This window comes from Vanacampus margaritifer, chromosome 8 (assembly GCF_051991255.1).
Source record: "Vanacampus margaritifer isolate UIUO_Vmar chromosome 8, RoL_Vmar_1.0, whole genome shotgun sequence".
Taxonomy (NCBI): Eukaryota; Metazoa; Chordata; class Actinopteri; order Syngnathiformes; family Syngnathidae; genus Vanacampus; species Vanacampus margaritifer.
Genome location: NC_135439.1, coordinates 19,218,946 through 19,244,086, shown reverse-complemented (window position 1 = coordinate 19,244,086; position 25,141 = coordinate 19,218,946). Strand labels below are relative to the sequence as shown.

General features: G+C 39.4%; 1 protein-coding gene across 2 annotated transcripts in view; it reads left to right on the top strand.

The window, feature by feature from the left end:
* Nucleotides 1-474: 474 nt before the first annotated feature.
* The window catches only part of cdh4 (cadherin 4, type 1, R-cadherin (retinal)), a 217,395-nt gene continuing 192,728 nt past the window's right edge, over nucleotides 475-25,141 (top strand). For both annotated transcript variants that reach the window (XM_077574031.1, XM_077574030.1), the window contains exons 1-2: nucleotides 475-687; nucleotides 2,169-2,280. In XM_077574031.1, the coding sequence (XP_077430157.1) occupies nucleotides 634-687; nucleotides 2,169-2,280 (166 nt within the window). In that variant the 5' untranslated portion in view covers nucleotides 475-633. The remainder of the gene's footprint in view (nucleotides 688-2,168; nucleotides 2,281-25,141) is intronic.

Sequence of the window (25,141 nt, the reverse complement as noted above, 5' to 3'; positions counted from 1 at the left end):
AAACAGGCTTTTCATTTAACAATGCGATAGTTATTAACTTATTGTGTGATGAACCTTTCTATGACATTCAAATTTAAAGACCAGGAGTCAGGATATATGGTTCAGCTTTGATTGACAAACAATATTTATTTAGCCTATGTTAATCATTTTGGCTGCATTATTGGGTTACATGCAAAGATCATGATATGACCATTCCACTAATAGTAGTCATATTTTGGCCATGTATTAGCTATTTATTTATTTTGCACATGAGCATGACAGTAACTCTTTCACCCTTTACTCTCTCGATACACACAAAAATTATACGGTCAAAAATGATTTTCCTCGCTTATAGTTACGGGACATGTGGTTGAACTGGAAGAAGTGCACAGTGAGCACTTTGGTGTGGCTGCTCCCGCGTTTTAGGTAGGAGGGGTTACAGTCAGTGACGCTGTGGCAGCGCCAACGGCTCTTTCTGTGACCGGAGCTGAGAGCTCAGCATCTCTCTTGTCAGCGGCACTTGAGCGCCAGACAAGTAGGCACGCTTTTCTCGCCGCACTCTCAAGAGGAAAAGACAAGCTCCGGGAATTACCGAGGTCTACTGACCAAAGAATCCGACTCGCTTTTCTTCTCAAAAGTCAACACTCTGCAAAAATGAAGACAGGCTGCGTCATCCTGGCGTGCACCTTGCTCGCTGCAGCATCCTCGGTAAGATGAGTTAATTGCTTCATGTGTTGTGGTTAGTGCTGCACTGGTGCGGTGCACGGTGCATGAGAGTGGCCATGGAACGAGCACTTTTCTCCCGCAGTGCCGCCGCTGATGCGCCAAAAAAAAAAGCAGCCCGAGTGTCGCGCGGCTTTTATGTCAAGAATAATTTGTTTTTCTTTGTTCAACCTGGATGAAAAAGTCACGAACAACTCTTCTCGTTGTCTTTCCCGCCTTGACGAAAACAGCCGCGCTTAGCTGCAGAATGGATTTTTAAATGGGCTCCTTGTTCGGTCGTGGCTGTGAACAACTTGGGTCATGCACATTTACGCACCGAGGTGTCCTTTTTATTTTGCATTGAACTTTTATGTAGCAAGTTGGTCTTGGCTTTTGGTTATTGGCACGATCGTTTCTAGGGCAAGTCGTCAGTTGTGAACACGCTTAGCTAGCTTTTATTGCCAATCAGAGCAAATGCTTAGTGATGTGTCACCGATCATTTTGTTAGGTACACCTGCACATTCTGATTATTGCAATGTCTGATAATTTCCTGATACCTGAAATTGTGGTTGTAGTTGCTGTTGTACTGTACTGCAACTGTACACCATATACCTAAAAATACAAATAAAATGTGTTTATAATTTGTAGACCACTGTTTCCCAACATTTACTGAGCCAAGGCACAAATTTAACATTACAAAAATCCAACTGCTGCGCAAAACCAAAAAAAAGTCACATAAACTATACGTTACATAATGACACAGCTGCATTATTTGTCGTTAATAAAAAATAATTGACTGAAATTGGATAATTTTACATAACACATCTGATGATCTCTTACAGTTTACTATATATTTGGCAAATCAAAATCTTAAAAACAACTCTCAGAATACTGCAAACACGATGATAATAGTATTGATGAATGAGACACAAGAAAGTCATACTTAGTTACTGTTCTACTTACTATTTGTCATCAGTTTGTTTTATATTTATGGCCGAAATATTTTTCATGCACATTACTAAATTATATTTTTTTGACTCCTGCATAGTGTAGGGTATGAGTTTAGTTAGTAGATAGATTACGTGCATTACGATTTATGTACAAATTTGGTTTTGGCTTTACTTTGATGTTGTGGTAGCAGCTGAAAAATACACCAGGTGGGTTAATGTAAGGTCTCCCTTGTTTTAGGTTAAGTGATTACATAGAATATGTATTACACACGTTTGACCTTTTTGCTTATTACCATTTCCTGTGAGGCAGTGATTACCATGATTGATATTCTCATCATGGATAGCAATGATAATGAAAGTTTATTGGCGATAACAAATCTTCAAAAAATTTCAAGATATTTTCATGTATTTAGAGCAAATGTCACCCTAAATGGGTTGAAGTTTGCTCACATTAGTCAGCAATGGGTTCGATACCATGCCCTGAAATCCTCCTATGATTCAACTTGCCGATGCTTAACATGCTGTTTCATTCCACAGGGGAGCAAGATGGGCTTGTCCGTAAGACCGCCATGCAGGTCAGGCTTCTCCCAGAACTTCTACACAGTGATAGTTCCCAGGGTTGTGCTGCACGGCCAGAACATTCTCAAAGGTATGTCTGCTGCTGCTGGATTTCAATTATATACTTTTTTTTCCTTTTTCATCCTCATGGAGTGATTAATTGAATGTTTGTCCTTCACATGTTCCTTGTATGTGCTTTGTCTCTTCATCACGTTTGTATAAGGTCAGCGTGCATTGTGGTTATGTAGTGTAAGATACACAGATTGCATAAATGTGTGAATAGAGGAGTAGAAAGTTGTGGCAAATGGTTAAAAATGTATTTTTACGCTGTGCGGCAGTTGTCATTTCATATTGATTTGTGTTCAGACCTGAAAAGTATTTTTCTATTTATCATGAGACATTTTCCAAGAGTCTCATTCTTTTGGGTTTTTGGAGGAATGCAATTTTGTTTTCATTTGCTCCATTTGTTTTCAGAGCAGCCAGGGTTCTGCATCTATTGTGAGGTTCATTCCTGCCATGAGAAATGATGCTGCATTTTCTTCTGCGTGTCTCCTCTATGTGCCGGTGAATCTGCTGTAATAGAAAAATCCATCTCTGCCGCAGCCTAGAGTTCTATTCTGTGCACCTGAAAGATAGACTTTGTGATAAATACTGTATACTTACTCATATCAATCTTCAAAGAGCAACTCAATGCCAAACAGGTGTCTACTAATGCTGTCTACATGTCCTTGCTATTATTTTTGCTTTTTAGTGTATGTTTGTGGGAAGCTTGAATTTGGGGCAAACACCGTCTCTGTGGCGCCATCTTCAGTTTTTTTTCTCTCTTTGGACAAGCACAGACTATCAACGTCGCATCCATGAAACTGACGTAGTCGCTCTGTCCAGTCTCGTACACGCCTCCTTAGTGAGTTGGTGTAGTAGCGTTTGCGAACATCTTTATGTCGATTTTCAGGTTAGTGATTTATTAGCATAGCATTTGGTTAGTTTATTTAGCGTAGCTTGTCATAGTATAGACATTATTTAGATCGTAGTTTCTTTGCTGCTGTCAATCACAGCCAGACTACGCCCAACCCTCTCCCCACTTGCAAGCCCAACAGTCCGCCAGGCCAACGCTCCCTCTGGGTGCTGTTTTAATATTAGTAAGGGCCCCGGGTGGAGCAAGAGACTGGTTGGGGGGTGAGTTGCACTTTTAAACTAACCAAATTGTAAAATTCTGAACTGACTTAAAAAGGAACAGTGATGAAATCCAACATTTATTATTTATGGTCCATGAAAAAGTTTGGCTTCTTGTTTGGAGCCATGTTGCTCACAAGTGTCACAGTAAATTCTGTGGAATAAATTTTACTCCAAACTGAGTCTATTTGGTTCCACTCTAAATAGAGTAAAATTTACACTTGGAAGAGAGTAAAAAAAGTCACTCGAGGGTTGAGGAACAAATCCACAACTTCAGGTTGGGAGACAGCCGATCTACAGCTTCTGCAGTGTGTTTATAAATTGCTCGTATCAGCTTATAACTCCAAGAGACCAAAAAAAAACCCCAATGTTTTTGGTCTCCTCTTGGATATAAGAAAACACTAGTAGTGGCATAGTTCAGGTGGTAGCGTGGCATGCTGACAAGCTGAAGGTCGTGAATTCGTTCCTCAACCCTTGAGTGACTTTTATTTTATTTTATAATTCTTTGCTTTATTCCTTGCAAGTGTAAATATTACTCTAAAACTAAGTATTTGGTCCCACTCTAAATAGTCAAATTTACTCTTCAGAATTTACTTAGTAGGTTGCAGGACATTTTGTAGTATTGTCCCCAATGGTCACAGAAAACTGCAGTGAACAATATGCGGCACTTACCATGATCAGGGTTTCCCCCAGTGCTTTATTAGCTTGGCGGACCGCCAGATTTTTCTTGCACCGTCCCTGGCACGCTAAGTGTCACAACTCCCCCACCGTCAATAAATATAAACCGCCACATAATGCTGCCCAGCGTGCTCACTCTCTTACCCCAACAACGAATAGGATTCAGCGCACGCCATTCACAAATATTTTCCTGGGCTGAATTTTGTTCACAGTCCGTCCCTGACAACCAGGCTTATCAAGTTTCTGAGGAAAACCTCCATGATACTTAATTTTTGTAGTCCACCTTCTTCTCTGGTAAAAATGTTTTGGTTTTTTTTCACATAGTAATAGCTGCTTGCATGATGAGTATCTTTCAGTTTCTGGTGTAACAATTGAATTATTCTGTTTGTTATTTTGGAGGGAGAGAAGGACGGTGCCACTGGTTGGCCACTGGTGAGCGAGTTTGCCTGAAGGGCCTCGGGGCTCAAGGTTTCTGCCTGTTTAGAAATGGGCCAAGGTGTCCTTATTGTCCCTATTTTGAAGTCAAATGAGTCAGTCCACTGTTCTCGTGATGTATGGTGGTCCCTATCTTGCAGTCAGGGTTCCAGCAGTATCAGTCCTCATATAATGATTTATGCACACACGCTCAATTCGTCTTCAGTAGGGTTGGATGCTAAGTGAGAGGAATCCTTTATTTAATAGTAACACTACATTGCAGTATGTGTAACCTGAAACTGTCAGGTTTTAAGAAAACAAATGGATCAGGTGTGTTGTAAGGTTGGGTCTAGGCTGCTACAGAGCATTGGTGGGGTTGCAGGACCACTGGAGACCATGGTTGTTGTGTCCCTGGAGAAAATGACAGTGAGCGATTGTTGGAAGGACCAAGGAGCTGTGACCCAGCAGGCTCAGCGTGAACAGGGCTTGTGTTTCCAGTCACATCGGGCCGCATGCTGAGCTGAAATGGGAGTTGTTTTTGTCATGTGTGGGCGAAGTGTATGTGATTACATTATGTTTTATGAGGATCATTAATTGACTGGTATTCTGCATTCATTTGTTGCATATCTCTCAGTGGGCAATATTTTTGTGCCCTGTGCAAAGTGCAGTCTAACTTTGGAATTTTCATAGACGGACTCAGGCATAAAAGAGCGTTTGCTCAATTGTGGGAGTGAAAACAACCAGTTTTTTTCCCAGCCAATTGAAGCAGCTTCCCTCATTCCTTTTGTATTCAGTGTACCCTTTGATATTGCAGAAGTCCATGCAAAAGATCAAAATGGGAAAAGTATGTTTATAAGGAACTGCAAGCAGACCTCCACGTGTGGTTGATCATAGGTCATCACTGTGAAGTGGGCATTTGGAAACTGTCTCCCACCCTGATTGTTTGTGTTTGTCTGTCACCTCCCTGCATAAATGTGCCGCTAGAATATAATAAAATACAATACAATACTGTACTATATAGTATACACATATAATGAAGATGGTGATAATAATGATGCGTTCAATTAACTTATTTCTACACGTATTCAGAGGGCTCGTTGCATGCTGTTCTCATATTTATGATTGCAATACGATGACGTCCACCCCACGTATCAGCGGATTGCATGTGCATGCTCTTTGATCAATTCCAATAAAATCATATTGCACCATCTGCACCACAACTTAGACCTGCTTTTAACTAATCTAAGGTCTATAGTCTACTTTCTGTCACCAAACTGTCAAGTGCGCCAAGGGCGTGTAATAGAAAAAGTCAGAAGGCACAGCGCAAGCTAGACTTGACCTGGCACGAAAATGAAGACGTGCCAGTTTTGAGTGCACGTGCACTGTCTGCGGAAATAGAGCCCAGTGTCATTTGGTCTGTGTATTTACTTTGGTTTCACCATAACGACCTTTTTGAATACATTGTGCATTATTTTTTATTAGTTCTTGCCTCATTCACACCCAAACATTTTCACTGAAGCAACCTCCTTCGCTCCTGTTTGACTGGATTTTGACTGATTTTGCAAGGCCCATGTTGTGTTCTATTGCTAAAAAAACATAGAACCTACCAAAAGAAAGGTTAGAGTCTCTTCTTTCATCAGTAAAACATATATTTCTATCTGTTTCTGTTGTGCAGCAATTAGCATTAGAATATAGCTGAGTTTCATCATTATTCACAAATCATTATTCAAAAATCTGTTTGGAACTGTGGTGAAATCAGCTTGTTTGTAACATGGCCCTGGTTGATCTCGTATACTCTGTTGCCACCTGCTGGCCGTTTTTGTAATAACTACCATTGCTTCATCCTTTCTCTGCGGTTCAAAGCCTTCTGTATGCTCTAGCATAAAAAAACCCATAAAAAAAACAAATAAATCCGTCTTTGGGACACTTAAAATAGAGCATATTTATACGTTTTTGGGAGCAAATTAGTTAAAATAACAAAGTTACAGTTATGTACCCGTACTTAAAGTAAATACACCATGGTGAGGTGACATCACCATGGGGTATTTACATTCAAATTCTAATTATTTAGTTGAAGTCATTTTTAAGCTTCTCGGTGGCAGGGCCTCGGGGGTGGATGAGATCCGCCCGGAGTTCCTGAAGGCTCTGGATGTTGTGGGGCTGTCGTGGTTGACACGTCTCTGCAGCATCGCGTGGACATCGGGGACGGTGCCTCTGGATTGGCAGACCGGGGTGGTGGTTCCCCTTTTTAAGAAGGGGTCCGGAGGGTGTGTTCCAACTTTAGAGGGATCACACTCCTCAGCCTCCCAGGTAAGGTCTATTCAGGGGTGCTGGAGAGGAGGGTCCGTCGGGAGGTCGAATCTCGGATCCAGGAGGAGCAGTGTGGTTTTCGTCCCGGCCGTGGAACAGTGGACCAGCTCTACACCCTCAGCAGGATCCTCGAGGGTGCGTGGAAATTCGCCCAACCAGTCCACATGTGCTTTGTGGACTTGGAGAAGGCGTTTGACCGTGTACCTCGGGGAGTTCTGTGGGGGGTGCTTCGGGAGTATGGGTTACCGAGCCCCCTGATGCCTCCTGGACGCCTCCCTGGGGAGGTGTTCCGGGCATGTCCTACTGGCAGGAGGCCCCGGGGACGACCCAGGACACGTTGGAGAGACTATGTCTCTCGGCTGTCCTGGGAACGCCTTGGGGTCCCGTCGGATGAGCTGGCTGAAGTGGCTGGGGAGAGGGAAGTCTGGGCTTCCCTGCTAAAGCTGCTGCCCCCGCGACCCGACCCCGGATAAGCGGAAGAAGACGGACGGACAAAGTCATTTTTCACCCTACAGTGTATTAGTAACGGGAAAGTTCAAAGCCCGCTTTTCTCGAAAGTCTTTTAATAAGATGTTGCTGTGCTTATAGGAATATTTCGCCATTCACCAGAAAGCTATTTAAGGCCAGAGGTCATTGATGTTTGTTAAGGAATAAGTCATTCCACAGCATCATCATCCAACCATGTCTTCACGGACCTTGATTTGTGCAGTGGGGCTTAACAAGAAGCATAGCACTGTCTGAAAATGAAGACTAAAAAATTTAGCACAACTAAAGGGTCTCGGCCAACCCTTGATTGATTAATTATGTGGAAGTCTGTGCTTGGTAGAAAATGGAGCAGAATTGATGGTTGATTCTTCATCAAAGCAAGAACTAAATGCACATTAAACAAAATGTTGTGATAAGCATCTTTTTTACTCTCTTAAATGTCTAAAGTGAATGTGTCCCATTCCGCTGTTCTGCTTGACTTGACAAGTGGAAAGGCGAGTTATGTGTTTATGGTCCATAAAACCTTTTTGTTAAACTCACTGAAAAAAAAAAATCCCTGCACTTGCACTAAGTTGTTCTGATTCTGAATAAATCATCTTATGCTGTGATGGAGACGTTTGCCTGTGAGCTGGGCCAGGACTGGAGCAGGAGGCGCAGTACACAGGCAGGCACAAAGAAGTTGAATTGGAGTTGTGGTTTGTGCAGATTCCCGCTGTGGTGAGATAAGCCATGAAAAGAAATATTCCAGTGATTGCACCTCGCTGTGTAAACCATCACTTCCCTCCAAGAGCCGGGACAGACACTTTATCTCTCTCTCTCTCTCTCTCTCTCTCTCTCTCTCTCTCTCTCTCTCTCTCTCTCTCTCTCTCTCTCTCTCTCTCTCTCTCTCTCTCTCTCTCTCTCTCTCTCTCTCTCTCTCTCTCTCTCTCTCTCTCTCTCTCTCTCTCTCTCAGGACTTTGCCAGTGTCAGCAATGACAGCAGTGATGTGTTTCACCTAACAGAGCACTGTGTGATTCACAAGCCTTCTAACACACTTTCAATATGTTGCCTCACTAAAACAAGTACTTTTGTTGGTTCACGTTTCTAAAATATAATCCAACTTTTTAGTATGGTGTTTTGGAAATTGAACAAGTAGGCATTCAGTTTGACAGGATATAAACCAAGAAAGCACATTATATAGTAAAATAAAAGGATATTATATATAGATATAATATAGATTGGAGGTACATATGAAATCATAAATATAATTAAGTATTGTTGTAAAACTATTTATTTATGCTGTATATATTGTATGTATATGTCTTGCCTGCAGCACAGGGTCTTGGGGTCTTGCTAGCTTAAAACTTGAAAATGTATTTTTTGCTGTGCAAAAACGCATGCGCATTTTGATTAGCGGTATATCTGCGATGTTGCGACACTGTGGAATGCTCATTTCAGTTTTGGCCGACCCTCAGCCACTGACGAAAACTACTTGCAGAAACCCGGACTAGTACTATTCAGGAGTTCAGTCGGGTTTACCGTACAGTGGCAGGCTTTATCAGTGCAGCAAAACATTTTTGACATTCAATTTAACAGTTCTCACAGTCATACTGTATATCCTTTTGCTATCCCCTGCGAGGAGACCGAGAGTGTTAAATCTAACACTAGAAAAGTGTTCATATGTGTCCACACCAATGAGTGTACATTTGACACTTTTCAAAGTGCTACTTTCTTCACACTTAACCAGTGTTACTCCAACACTGTATGGTGTTAAAATTCTACGCTGAGTTATGTTGAAAGTAGTCTAAGGTATTGTAAGTGTTACGAATACAATTCAAATTACACTTAACTCTGGTCCTTCATTTATATAGCACATTTTCTCCTTACAAGGCCCTCAAAGCACTTCAAATTTTGACTACGGACGACACCGTGTCAGGAGCAACTGGGGGTTCTTGCTAAAGAATACTTTGACATAGTCACACTGAGGGTGTGGTCTACCAAGGTAGTGCTCTTCAGGTTACACCCGGTATCTACACCAACACTCACCAAGCCCCCATAACGACTAAAATAATTGATTGTATCTTCACTAGTGGATATGTCACTTCATCGCAAAGCCATCAATGCGTGTGCGTGTCAACACCACCACCATGGGGCCATCAACAACTTGGCTGCACAATCAAGTATATGCCATTAAATGCTAATGCTATAACTCTATTAGCAAATACTAATTTCACACCTGATGGGTGGACAAGCATGTTTTTCATATCACTTTTAATCCAACATCACAGTTTTTATTTGGTAGGCTTCTTAAGCTATTCACCTATTTCGTGTCAAAAAGAAAAAAACAACATACATTACGATGATTTGTTTTCAGAGTGTGCAAAAATCTCCATGAATCCCGTTAGAAGAGATTTAGAAGACGGTACGATGAGGCGAGTAGTCTTGGTCCCTTTATTTGCTCTTATATCTGAAGATATGAGGTGTCTTTCCTTCCTGGCCTCATCCCAATGCGTTTGATTTATTGCCTTTTTACCGTACTATTATTAACTGCTTCAGCTTTTGCGGGGTGAAAAAACAAGCACTGTACAGGAGAAGATAAATTTAAGTAGGTTTGTGCCCCCAACAGCTAAACACTTCAGTATGGTTTCCTATTGTTTTGTCCTGCCTGTAGAGGTTGCTCTCACAAAATGACTCGCTATGTGACCCCAATTAGACTACACAAGAAAAATCTGGCAAGGAGCCATATCTACTTTGCAGCAGCTCAACCTTCCATAAGTATGTCCAGTCCCAACAGCTGTGTTTATGTGTGTGTGTGTGTGAAGAAAGTTGGGGGGGAATTATGTGTCTACGCCAGTGATAAGTAGGATGCCATTTTTCCTTTGACTCATGAAGGTCCCTCTTGTCCTTCAGAGAGTATTTCATCTCCGCAGCCAAGACCAGCAGTCTGTAGTGAGGCGATAGAATACAGGTAGAGATGATGAGCTACATCATTTCTCTTTATCTTACCCACCTTCATGCTAAACCGGACTGCGTTCCTTTATTCCTCAAACGCTCGGCCTCATGACACGCTTGTGGAGCCAATTCTGTCTAGCAAGCCACCAAAGATACAGTATGCTACATGCTGCAGCACAATACTTTCCATCCTATATTGGAATAGAGCGAGTAGAAATTGGGTAGTTGTCTGAGGAACTATTACTTAATTATTATTATTATTTTTTTTTTTTGCTGATTTGTATATTGGAGGTGTTTGTTGAAATTCAGATTTTCTAATTTCTTTCTTTTCCTTTTTTTAACATGTTTGCTTTGATTTCTTGCAACAAACCAGATCAGATCATATTTATATATTGTTTTTTTAAAAGCTTTAAAGGGGAAGTCAAGTCTTTTCAAGTGCTCTATGCGACACCGCTAGTCTAAATGCAGTATTTTTATTAATATTTTTGATTGTGAAATATGAATTAAGAAGCAAAATTCATCCAGGGGGCGGCCATTTTGCCACTTGCTGTTGACCGAAAATGACATCACAGTTGGCCAGGGCTCAGGTACCGACCAATCACGGCTCAGCTAGCGTACGTCACATGACCAAACCCAGAAAACAGTAAAGCCGTGATTGGCTGTTACCTGAGCCATGAGCAACTGTGATGTCACCCGACGGAAAGTGGCAAAATGGCCGCCCTCTGAGATGGCGGCAAGCAGGTGGATTTTGCTAAGCAATATTAATCAGAATGTGGTGCTTAGACTAGTGGGGCCACATAAAATAAATTATTGTAACGAAAATGTTTGACTTGACTTCCCTTTTTAGAATGTTAGGTACAATGGTCAGTAAGCAGGTATACATTTTCTTCTGCTTTCTCTTCTTCTGCTTCTTCTTCCTCCTCCTCTTCTTCTTCTTCCCTATATTTGCTGTAAAATATGCATGTCTGTTTTCTTTTTTATTACTTTTATTTGTTAATATTATGCAATTTTCCCTGGGGTGGAACTAAATTCTACATTGGGTCTTAGCTGTAACAAATTGCAATGCCATAGCCCAGAAATAATGAAAAGAAAACAGAAATGCTTTATGTTCCATCTACCTATTTTCTATACTACTTTTCCTCATGAGGGCCATAAGCGATTTTCTGTTCCCCACAATCTTTGTATCGAATTTGTGCAAATGCTTATCCACCAAATGGAAACGGGTGGATTAAGAGCCAGCTCTTTTTGGGTTAGCACTATATTAGCATAGTCATACAGATACAGGCTGAATTAATTCACATGCATTAAACATGAAATTTTGTGTCACATTGTGTACCTGTCTGTCCATCCCCATACACACATTACTAAGGTTTGTCTGTGTGTTTGAACCTTGTGAAGCTCATAGTTGCTCTGGTGAGCACATGCTGACTTCTTTGAATTAAAAAAAATTGCCTTCTGCCCCAGTATTTCGACCTGCATCTTTCCAACATACTCATACCGCTGTAAACGTCTTTTTTATGTCAACGTGTAATGCGAGATTCAGTAAGTACACTTTCAAAAAGACCAAAAAGATAGATGACGATTTCAAAGGGTTAATAACACCACCTCCATGTTGTTGCACTCTTATGTGTACTTTCCCCAACAAAATTGATGTGAGCTAATAGTGTTCTGAATGGTGACCTTCAAATGGAGGTAAATGCAACCCTCCAGCTTGCATCTGCAAAAGGCTGTGTGGGAAATCGTGAAGCAATTATATGAAAAAGGCAAGAACTAGGTGGCTCTGACGGTGCCAAAACGAGAATCATTGGCAAGGGAATGAGGACTGTGTTGAAGAGGAAATTAGAGGCGTAATACTTCATTAAATGGGATAAATGTGAGTTTCTTTCATGTTTCTTGGAAACAAATTATATAGCTTGTTTGAATCAGAGTGTGGCACAAATTAATAAATTAAAATTTTTTATGTGAATGGCACTTGCATTTCTTATCGTATACTTTTTTTCCTATTGATCAACCTGGCCTTCAATCAATATGTATTTGTGCTCTGCATCTCAGCGCATGTGAGCGATCGGTAGCCTTGATTAAGACTCGATTGGCTTTTTGTTGCAGCACAGAAACAAATCACGTTCCCACTAGGAGACCTCTGTGTCACCTTTTTCGCTGCAAATGTGACCCGCGGTTTGCCAGTTCATTACATGAGGTTTTTCACCACCGCCTTAGACTGTAGGATTTACATGCATCTAAATATAAATCGGCTTTTCTGGATAAAGCAGAATTTTCCTCATCTTAAATTATTCACATGCAATCCTTTCGTATGACCTTTTATTGCAATGCTTACTAGTGGCTTATTGAATTGGTAACTATTAGCCTAAGAGATGCAGTCTACTCAACCTTGACAAGACAACTGAGAACAAGACCCCAAATTAGTACTAATACGGTTACTTAAAAATAAGGGTTTTGTCATCATTTTTGTGTTTTCTTCTATTAAGAATAGCTGTGTAAACCACAGATTTTACCAGCAAGAGTGCCAATAATTTAATGTCACCCCAGACAGCTTGTCAACAAAGCACATTTATAGCTCTCAATTTGTATTTATGACAATGTAGGCGAAAGGCAGGCACAGCAACACAAAATAAAACATTTACTGCTACTTTAAGTGCTCCGGATGAACTGACATAAAAAAAGAGATTATGAATTCTGTACTATAGTCCATTTTTCAAGCCCAACTTGGTTGTGGAAAGTCTTAGCTACATCTTTTTGGCATGATCTCTGTTTCAGCAATGGATCAGGGGATTCACATGTGCTCAGACAACTTATTCCTCTTCACAGGAGAAAAAGGTTGTATATTTGAAGATGAAAAAAAAAAGACATCAGATCAGATAGTGCTCTCATTTAATTTTGGCATTAGATATTTTAAAATATGACTAAAGAATAAAAAACATTTTTTTTCTCATCACTCTTAACGATCCAGTTTCAGCATTGATTATGCTTTGAATGAAAGACGTGAGAATTGTTTTTACAAAATAATCATGGTCAACAGTATCACTGACTCCTCACATTGGCACGCATGCATTTAAAGATGTCAAAATTAGTCTTATACTGTAATTGACAACTAATTGATTACCAAATTACTAACTCAACTTGTTTAATAATCATGTAATTGTTTAGAGACATTTTATGACTGTCTAAATGCTTTGATTTCATCCTCTCAACATGAATTATTCTCTGGTTTCTATAGTCCTTCATGAAAGCAGGCTGATTGTCTTTTGCATCTAATCCAAATAAGACATGTGTAAACATCGGCTCTTACTTTGGAAAACTATGAATGAACCAGTAACAATCAGTTTAAAAAAGAATGCTGACTACAACATCAATCCCTCTCATGTTATATTGCTTAATAGCTTTTTTTTTAGTTGTTTTGTTTTTTAATCTTAGGGTTTAAAACTATGCCAAATAATCAACAAGATTACTTGACTATAAAAATATTCGATAGTGAGAGCCTCACGTGTTGTTATTTTGTAAATGACTGGACTAAAAATATATGTTTTGACCCTTGAGACAAATGAGCGATGCATAAAAATTAATCGTGTTCAGCGTTGTATCCATGTTGGCTCCGTTTGATCCCCATCTAATTTCTACTCTGCCCCATCTCCTGTTTTTCTCTCTTCTACCTTTTACTGGAGAGTCACTAACTCCAAGTGACAGATAGCTTTGCACTTTATTGATGAGTTATGGCCAAACCCTTTGACCTTGTGCTGCCATTTGAACTCACGTGTTCGGTAGCGCACTGTATCCTTAGCCTACAACGCCAGAAGAGATGAGAAACATGGCCTGATCAAAATGATTTACATTTGGCCTGACTCGACTTTCTGAGCTGCTGCTAAATTCATCTCAAGAGAGCCACACTGTACAGTCTTCCACACTGCAGCCATAGTGTGCCTTCTTGCTATTCCGTTTGCCTTAATTAAAGGACAAAATATCAAAATGTCAAAATGTCTTTGTTCTACAAACGCTTTTGCTCCACTCTGAATTCATTTTAATTCAACCTCGCTTTTATCTCCATTCTCCCTGGATTTTCTGACGTATTTTTGCTAACTGCAAAACCCACACACTTATTTATATATTAATGAAGTGAATTCTGTGCATTTGTTTGTGCTTATGTTTATTGGCAGCACTTTATCCTTAATGGAGAAATAAAGGATTGTAAACCAGCAGATTAATCCTGCCGTCAATCTTAAAGCTAATTAGTAAGCAATGCAGAGGGATGTATCAGAGAAAGACACAAACCGTACGAAGAGGGGCAGAGACACCATTTTTTTTCTTGCCAGCATATCATCACTGGCACTACTTTATCTTTGTTCAGATCAAATTGCTCCAACAGACAACAGCTCCAAGCTAGTGTTACACCAATACTTAACTGACATTTTTAACCGACAAAAAAAAGGACTCAACCATCATTTTGATATTATTTTGTGAAAAAATGCAGTGAAATGACTCAACTCTGCCACACGATTACAGAGACAGGGACAGATGTTCCTGCAAAACTCTCTTCATAATGTGCAACACATTTTCAATGGGAACAGGTCTGGACTGCTGGCAAATCTGGTACCCGGTGCACATTTTTACAAGTACTACAAAGCCAAGTTGTTGTAACAACTGCAGAATGTGGCCTGACATTGTCTTGCTGAGGTATGCTGGGAAAGACTTGGATGGCAGCGCGTTACTCCCAAAACGATATGTACCTTTCAGCATTAATAGTGGTTTTACAGATGTGTGAGATACGCATTCCATGAGTACTAACACACCCCCATAGCATCACATATGCCTGCTTTTAAACTTTTGAACAATCCAAATGGTCCATTTCCTCTTTGACCTGGAGAATACGATGTCCACTCGATACCTCTCATTAGACCACGGCACACTTTTCCACTTTGTGCCAGTACATCTCAGATGAGCTTAGGCTTCTTTCCTTGATATTTCTAAGGTGGCTTTATGTGTTAGCATCAAAACAAAATCTCTTTAAGAATTACAATTTATCGTTAGCATTTCTAGCACAAGGGTTTGTTCGCATAGCTGACATCCATACATCAGAGACATGTTCTGTTCCCTTTTTCAATGTTGTACTAAGAATTGCTAATCATGTGAGTGTGGAGTCTGCCTTTTGCTGTAGCTCAGAAGGGAAAGATTCCAGCGCCCCCCCGCCCCAGTGTAGTCTAAATTCTTGTATCTCCAAAATAATCCCTTTCGAATTCCACGTTTGTTCAACTGTAAACAATTTATCATCAAATAGCCATTTTCAATATTTCAGATGTGTAAAACTAGAACACACCCATCAGGACTGACAAATAGTATAGGTAGCCTTTTTGGTGGTACTGAACCCCACCAGGTACATTCACACAGCCCTTTTTTTTTTTAAATTGAAATATAAAATGACTTTTTTTCAAATTCAAGACGTAGGTTTAGGGGGTTTACTGGGGAACAAAATGAACAGGGAAAGTAGCTATTTCATCAAATCTGGCTCTCATCACCTTGACTCCTATCACTCAACTCTATATTTATAGAGAAATTTAAATTAACCATACGGGACGTTCCCTTGTACATGAGAATTCATATTGCACATATTCAGCCGACTGTTCTCTTTTTTCGACATAGTATGAAGGGACTACATTAATAAAGAAGTCACACGATTTACCATCACAATAGTCAAAAGTCGACTACTGAGCACACCAAATTCCCCGCAGCAGAGATAGGCCAAGCAATGGAGCATGATTACCATTTTGAAACTATAAAAAGAAACCTTCCTGTTAAAAACACTTCCAGTTAAGTGGCAAAACCAGGTGTCAGTATCTGCTAAATATAAAAATACAAGTAACTTGCAAACTAACTTACTTTACTTTTATAAACATATTTTTTTAACTTTTTAAAGCAAGTAATCAGTACTACTAAATTACTTTTTCAAGGTAACTGTGACTACACTGACTCCATGTACTCCTGCGAATTATGTTGCAACTTTGTTTTTCAAATATTTTGCTAACCCAGTACAACATCATGATTGAAATTCAATCATACAAGCCCCCACACCACTCAGAGCTACTCCCATAATTGCACTCGCTCTTGCGGCTGTTACTGTCATCTCATCCCTTTTGACCCGATTTCCTGAAAATACACAATATGAAAATATGAAATGTGACTGCATGCATGCATGTCAGGTTAGTTGAACACTCCAAATTGTCCATAAGTGTGATTGTGAGTGTGGATGGTTGTCCGTCTCTGAGTGCCCTGCTATTGTCTGGCAACCAGTTCAAGGGTGCACCCCGCCTACTGCCCATAGCCAGCTGGGATAGGCTCCAGTGCCCCCCGCGACCCTTCTGAGGACAAGCGGTTAAGAAAATGGATGGATGGATGGATATGTGACTGACTTGCTTATTTATTTTATTGGCTTTCTGTTAGTGATTCACACGAGGAAGACAGGACATGTTTTTGTAGCAGAAGCCCAATGGCTAAGTTAAATGCACCATTGAGCTATTGACCTTGGTCTTCATTTGACTTTCTTCAAAATTACAGTCATCCAGTAAATGATTCTGCAGGAGATGCATCAAGTAAGAATGTAAAAGTCACTGGTCTGACTTTTAAATTTTCCTCACTCCATAATACGAATTTCTCTGTAAAATGACACACATGCACTTCAGACATGCTTTAGAAAAGTAAAAAAGACGGAAATACATATATAGCCATGCAATATAATTATTATCATGTCAAAGGTGACACTGCCCTTTTGTTGTGCGCACAAAAAACAGAGTCGTTTTTGTTTTTACATTGTGAGGAAGCCTAGAAATCACAACGGAGAATATGTGGGGACAACCTACATTTTTGATTGAAATACAAATCAATAGAGTCCTCGTTTTTGCTGCCAATACGCGTTGCTGGAACACGACGGTAGCATCGATCTAGACTTCAGAGGAATCTGTGTTTCCCTCCTGTCTTGTTTTGTTGCTTTCCGCGCCTCCTTTTCACTCTCATTCTCCTAGTCTTGGCATGGAGGTGGAGGAAGGGATGGTGGCAGTGTTTACAGTCTGCAACACCACCGTAAGACAGACGAGAGTGTTTGACTAACTCTGGCCTCTGGGAATAGGTGCTATCTGATAGCGATAAACAGCAATTTAGTTTGGGTAGCCAAATGTGAGGGATTGGCATGGCAACCACCCCATCACCATGGCAAAGTGAAGGATGGACGTAACCTATGTGATTTTGAGAGGAGAATCGGAAAACTCATTGTTTATCCTTGGGCCTGTCCATCCTTTAAGTGCAAAATTACCCCTCCAAGTAAATATTTTGTTTTCTGGCTATTATTGAAAATATATTTGAGTGAGCTGTTCTACTTCCTACGAATATTATTGACGGTGAGGCTAATTTACATAACCACCCGCAGACCAAGTTTCTTAGCCAAGAAATCCAGATTTGGCAGCTAGGCTGGCCGACGTTACAAAGCCAAAGGACAATTGCCGGGTCAAAAACAAGAAATTTTTTTGACACAACAATATATATATATATATATTTTTGGATAGTCGATCAATTGTTTAAATTGTTTTTTAATTTAAAGTTGTCCAAATTCTTGGAATTTCAGCTTCTCGATAGCGCTTTAACTAAACTGTACGCTCTTCAAAGCATTTTACAAAGCCTGATATACAGTTAAGTGAAAACATATTCAGACACATTGCAGCCGCATTGTTCTAACTAAGTACAAGTTGTTCTTATTTCCATCTCTGGCCATTACTGTATTCATGCAGATTTTGCATTTTCCTTATAGTCATTTGCTCGTTCCTGCCATCAGGCCTGAAGTCAAAATGCTGTTAAATTGCAGTAGTTGCATTTTTGGCTGGAGTCGCGAACCGAACGACTTTCGACGGGCCATCTTGTCTCGTCATGTCATGTGACAAATAAAAAGCCGTGTAACCTACTTTTTTGTAAGTATTGTAGCCTATTGTAGCCTACTATCAGTTTTAAATAGTTATAGTAATATTAGGTTGAAAACACAGCTACACATATATACTGTGTGTGCTCATAATAAATTATATTTAATATAATTAGGTCCTTATGAGCATTTTTTATGATGGTAGTGAAAGTTAATTTTATTGATTAATTCAATTGTTAGCAGTCAATCAGAGAGGTTTTTGCAGTTGCAGTATTAGTTTGGAGTACTGACCATTCACATTTAGAATCAGATTATGCTAACATACATCGTTTTTTTTATGTGAGGAAATGTCGCTAAGCACCACTGTGTCACCAGGCTATGGAGATTTCCATGCCACGTTACGCGACGCCAAGTTCATGAAAAAATTTGGCACATGGCCTTTCTGGCACTCAACAGATTTGAAACAATCTTGAAATTGTTCCCTGTAAGAATCTTAGAATGTTATTTTAAATTGAGTCGTGACAGTGAAAGATTTACAACCCGCTTAAATAGAGCATCAAATTTATAGCTGTGTAAAGCACTTCAGCGTCGAGGCTCATCCTGACAATGACAAGTTAGAATTGACACATACAGTAAGTGAAATATGCCTTCAACTTGCACTACGGAATTCTTCAGTGGTTATCGCCGTGTCTGTGTTTATTAAAAGCAGAGGGATTGAGAGGGTGGAGGATTTTGAACACATCAATTTGTGTCTGAGCTTCCACATGTAGCATTTTGATTTGCAACCCGCAGGTTACGGGCTTAACATGCTGCAGTCCTTTCAAATGGAGCCATCTGAATTCTAACCAGAGGATAAAGCTTTGAACAGCCCTATAAAAGGTACTATTATAAAATAGAGAGTAAATGTCCTGGTTGAATGCTTACTGCTCCTCTGCAGGGCAATGGGCCACCCACCATCCAGCATATCTGGTGGCCTTCCTGATTCTATGCAGTGATTCAGTGTTTGATTTGCATTTTTCTTTTACTTCCTATTGTATCAAACCATCAAATTATTATGCGTCACTGTGACTACTGTAATTGCCCCTCTCTGTTATATCTAAGTGATAGATTTTCAGGCGTGGGTCATGTTAGACTCATTAACGTGATGTGAGCTAGTTGCTTGGAACATTGCAAGACCATTGTAATCGGTGGGCACTACAGCATGTGGAACAAAGTAGTGTTGACATAATACATGAACATCCTTGCATTTCTGTGATAGCAAGTGACATTTGTGCTTTGTGCTAAAGGCTTGTGATTTCCAAAGAGTGCTTTGGCTTGTGCCAAATAAGGAAGAGTGGGTAGACGTGTACATTTTATTCAACATTCATGGCGGGGTTAGATAAGAATGATTGTGTCATGTTCTTGATGGCCATGACATGCTTTATTCAACATGACGCTGATGACATCAGTCCACTGATAGAAAAGCTTCTTGATGTTCACAGGGAGGCAAAATGAATGCAATGCAAAATCTTTCAACCTCATATATTTTTAAACTAACTTTAAACTAGAGCAAGTATTAGCCAACATGGTTGTTTGGGGCAACTTGTCTCAGTCATTTTTGGGTTTGTTGTCACATATGCAAGGAATGGGCTAATGAAAAATACACCTCTGGCAACTCAGTTTACGTATGCCAGAATTGCCCTTCAGATGTTGAGTCTGAAGAGTGAGGAAATTAGTTTGCCAATTAGTTTGCCAGGTTTTGTTTCATAGTTTAAAAATGGATGTTCCAGTTGTTGGAACTACAGTATGCACATGTCAGGACTGGTTTAAGTTTTATGATGAACCATCCATGTATCAATTAACCGAAATGCTTCAATTTAATCTCAAATTTCCAGTTTAAGGGAAGCAAAACAGGGCAACAGGCATTTGAGGCTGAGCTATGACCTACATGCCAAAAGTTCCTAAGTACTTTAATCTATTTCATAACATTTTATTTATGTTAAAGTTTGCTCAAAGACTATGGTAAATTTTCAAGATCAATGATTAACAATATCTATGGCTGTAACCCCCCCCCAGCAAAATAAGGATAATTCTGTCCTTGTTTTATTTGTTGCAAAATCCAGTGTGACATCTTACCCCATATAGTGTGACAACTTACCCAATGGTGGGGCAACATGTCACATGTTCACTCCTTCTATTTGATGGCTTATAACTCTGCACTGACACGAGGTATGAAATATCATGAATACAAAAAATATACCTTAGACTTTGGTCTTTCATCTGGTATACATTTTGTTTATATATTATGTATTGATTTCAAGGACTACGATTGGCTGGCAACCAGTTCAGGTTGTACCACGCCTACTGCCTGAAGCCAGCTGGTATAGGCTCCAGCGCCCCCCGCGACCCTTGTGAGGACAAGCGGTTATGAAAATGGACGGATGAATGATTCCAAGAAATATACAAAAGTATAAAAAGTGATACAACTAGCCCCGGTCTCCCCTATTATTGACACAATTGCTGATAGTGTTGTGGTTCAGTCTCTGGTTGCACAGGTAACGTGGGTTCAGTTGCCACGCATTGTGAACAGTTGTCTGCCGCTTTATGTGCACTGTGATGCCAAGTCCAAAGTCAGCTGGAACCGCTGCAAGACCAAACAGGAAAAGTAGGTAATGTGTCGGTAGTTTGTAGTGCTGGGAAACAGGTTAAGTTGACTACAAAAATTGGTCAACACAACAATTTTTGCCTCAAAACTATAGTATATTCTTATTTTTTAAACATTTTTGTGGCACCCATAACCAATGTTGAGTCATTTCTGTGTTTCCGCACGGACATTTGTTGTTGCGGTTGCACTTTTCCGGCGACAAACGTCAATAGATTACCCGAGTAATTGATGTGATTCTAAAAAGATGTGTTTGTGACAGAGCTAGTAGTTTGCAATGGCTATTGTGTCACTTGTATAATTATTTATAAAGTATCGTAATGATTTTGGTGACGATTACAATGACGTAAAAGGCCAACAAACTGTTAAAATGCTCCCCTTTGCTATACATTGCAGCTCATTTTCATTTATTTATTCATTTGACTTTTTATTTATCCATGTAAGGCAATTGAGAAGAGATTCTCATTTGCAATGCGGACTTGAGAATAAAAACAATTTGGTATGATTTGCTGACAAATGGAAGAAACTTTTTGTCTGCTGGTTATTGTAAAATATTAAAATGCTTTGTCGTGTTCTGCAGGTCTCTGAACTCACAACAAAAATTAAATACGAGACATTTGCAATTTCTGCAGAAATTTTCTGCAAAAGCTCAAATGCCAGGATTTTAGTGGTGAAAACTATTGGTGAATAGTAACTTTTGACATGTTGAAAATCCTTCCCAAGGTGGATTGAATGAGCGTAATGTTTTGAATTTCAAATGGGAATAATGTGATTCAGTGGAATGTCCCAATTGGAAATGAATGGAGAATCTTTGGATGAAAATGTCGAATTTTGAGAAAACTGTGAATTTGTGGAATTAGAAAAATATAGTAGCCTTCATGATGAGAATTTTTGGAATATGGTGAAATTGGAATGATGTGAAATGGATGAATGATGTGGAAGGAGATGCATGTAAAAATGTGTGAGGAACAAAAGTCACGGCTTTTACATTTAGCTTTTAGCCTTTTCTTGGCTTCCAACTGGCGTGACAATTAGAGGTACCCCGACTTCTTTAATTATGGTGGATTGGTTGATCCCTTAAAAATAAACCAATTTTTCCCCACCAGTCTCATCTTCTTCCTCAGAGGTCTAAAAAAGTCAGTCACTGTCCTTTTCTGCTATGACTAATAGGATTTTCATTTTTATTTCATAGAGCTACTTCATGTGCAATTAAAACAATCAGTTTTGCTTGTTTTAGAAAAAAAATTGACATCAGCAGATTAGACTTTTTAAAAGGTTTGGGATCGGTGATCAATCAAAAAATTGTGATCAGTGCACCCCTAGTAACAATACAAAATAACCAGAAAGCTTGTCTTATGAACACACTTGGTGCTTGGTATGCTCTTCATTTTGCTTGTAAAATGTTTTTTAATCAGCAACTCCCCCAAGAGTTGTTATTATGCTGAAGCCACACAAACTTAACACCGCATGTGAATGTTTGAACTCTAACCAACTACAAGCAGGGAAAATGTGCTGCCAAATTTAAATACGAATAAAGTCAAATACAGTTTTAAAGGTTTGATTTATTTTGGATATGTCTCTTTATCGAACCACCCTCTCATGCGCACATACAGGTTAATGTACTGGTGTCATTGAAATTGTTAGGAGAGAAGTTAGTTGCTGACTTAATGAACTCTTTTCCTCTTTTACCTTCTCTCTGTCTTCATCTGCTGACTTTTAGCTCCAATTTGCAGTCTCGCCGTGTCTGTTGCCATCTTTACAGCATCGGCGTATGCAGCCTCAAGCTCTTTCTGAACTTATCTTCACACTCTAGAGATTGGATATCCCATTCGAAGGAGAAGTGGAGCAATCAGGGGAGAAAATGTTGACAAGTGTCGATCCATTTAACTATTTTTTCCAAAACATTTAATAAGTGGTATATATCACTATGAGGATGCATTTTGCTTCTCTTTGCATCTCCTCTATTTTCAATATTTTTTTTACCACACAGCCATAAGTCAGAGCCCTTGCAGGCTGCATTCTAAATATCGTCAAGGCTGGAGGCAAAGCAACATGAATTTTAATGAATTATTAAAGAGGATTATTTATTTACTTCCTCCGCACCCTGAGCCACCTAACTGCCAAAGCATTTTTTTTAACCTGTGGCAAATTTGTATGCATAATTTATTCTCGTGGCTGAATATTTTCTTTAGTCTGTCTTCTTTAGTCATTTCTCAGTACACCTATGGGAATCATCCCAGTGGACTTTTTCCTGTAACGCTAATGGACTTTGATTGTACAGTGCATCCCCTTCAATGGGCTCAAGAAGCGATTGCTTCTGAAACGACAATCAGCACGGGTTTGTTTTGTGGCAATTGTGTGGGGCACCTGAACTAGATTTTGGCTTTGCTCAAAATGACGACATTGTGGTCTATCAAGTGGTATTGTTCCGGTCCTGGTGGGTGACTGGATGCCAAGTGTGTGTGTATGTGTGTGTGAGACTATGTTGGCTGTGAGTGAAAGAGATGAATAAGCGAATGGAGAACAGGAGACCTGCCAGCTTGCGAGACTCTGACGCACTGCAGATGAAGCAAGCCTCCGTCCATTCACATGGAGCTATTGATGGTGCAATGACGCCTTCACCTCTGGGTGTGTGTGCTAGTTATTGTGCAAAGTATAATTGCGAAGCATATATTACACAGTCTCATACATGAATAGATGATCTAAACTTCATGAGCCTACAAGATTGGATTTCTTCTAAAGTTGTAATAACAGAGCCCAATGAATCTCATGGTAAAACATCATGATTATTTATAAATGTTGCTTTAGGTCATTATTGGCATAGAACGCATAAAGTGATAATGGAAAGCTAACAGCCACTTATAAGTGAACCATGTAACCAACACAAATAGCATGCAGATGAAAAGTAATTCAAGGTTAATTATTGAGTCAACATTTCACACCTCTCAAACTGGCACAGCTTTCATCTCATTTGCGCAAATATATTGTGTTTCATGCACATTCACTGGCTTGGCATCTTTCATATAAGTTTTTTTTTTTTTTTAAACAAACACTTATTTACATATTTACATATTTACTTATTTACGGCATTGCAATAAAATTCAGAAATATCTCGATCCTATCACTTTGTAATATGCTCAAACCAGTGATTCTCCACTGGTCGGGATCTAAAAGTAGTTGATCCATTTTGGGTCACTTGCAGAAGAGGTAGTAAAAATTTAAAGCTGCTCCTCAAATTACATCAGTACAGATATGCATTTCATTGTTACAGACCTTAATGTTAAGAATATATTTTGTATTTGCAGTTGTCATGTTGATCATCAGTTTTTTTAATAAGGTGCTCTGAAAGGTACAAAGTATGCATAGAAAAAATCTGATTTTGAAAGATTATCCTTAAACAGTACATTTTTTAAATGGTTCTTCATTTCCATTAAAGTCGCAACTTAGCTACAACAATAAAATGTGGAAAATGTGCTAAACTATAATTGTGGAGGGAATCTTGATAGTTGTATTGGAGAGAAAAAACAACTATTGAAACCCTTCTTTGTACACACATATTCTGTATCATAAATAGTGGATGGAAGGAAAAAAAAGTTTGGCTCTGTGAATGTTGTTGGGGGAGATGATTTTATTTGAATATGTATTTATTCACAAACAGTATATAGCACATGAATGAAATCAAAATGCAAATGCATGCAGGGTAAACATGCTTCCAGCAAGTATTCCTCTTCCTGTCAATATCTTGATCTTGAAGTCATATTTTGAATACAAGATCAGAAGTCAATTTGAAAGATGTTCAAGTGTATAGATGGGAGAAAGGTGAAGAACAAATTGCTTTCTTTAGCGGGATCCAAGAAGAAGTTTGAGGAAGGCCAAATACAAAAAGTCAAAATATCCTCCTACGCTGCAAAAGGAGTAACTTATTGTGACTGTCTATTATCCATTTTTATGTTTGTTTGTAAATTCTAATCTAACTGTTCCCATCATTAACTTAGTTATCATGACTGTCGCTCATCAAAAGGTCACCTAATTGTTGCACAGCACTACAGTATAGTTTGACTGTCATTGTCACAAAACCTTCTCAATTCCTAGACCAATTAGATTATCGCTGAACAAAAACAACAATAAATAAAATAATCCAAATATGGATGGAGTACGAGCATCAATAAAATGACTGCAACTGTATTAACATGGCTTCTGGCAGCAGGAGAATACTGAAGTTTATTCACATACTCTCCAAAAATATATACTAAGAGAAATATAATGAATACAATACATGAACATAGAATCAAAGTAAAGGCTATACTCTGTGTCATCAACAATTTAAAGGCTAGTTCCCTGCTCAAGACACCTTACTCAGGAAGTGAATAGCACCCTGGGTGGGTCAATCAAATGTTTCTGAAATTCTG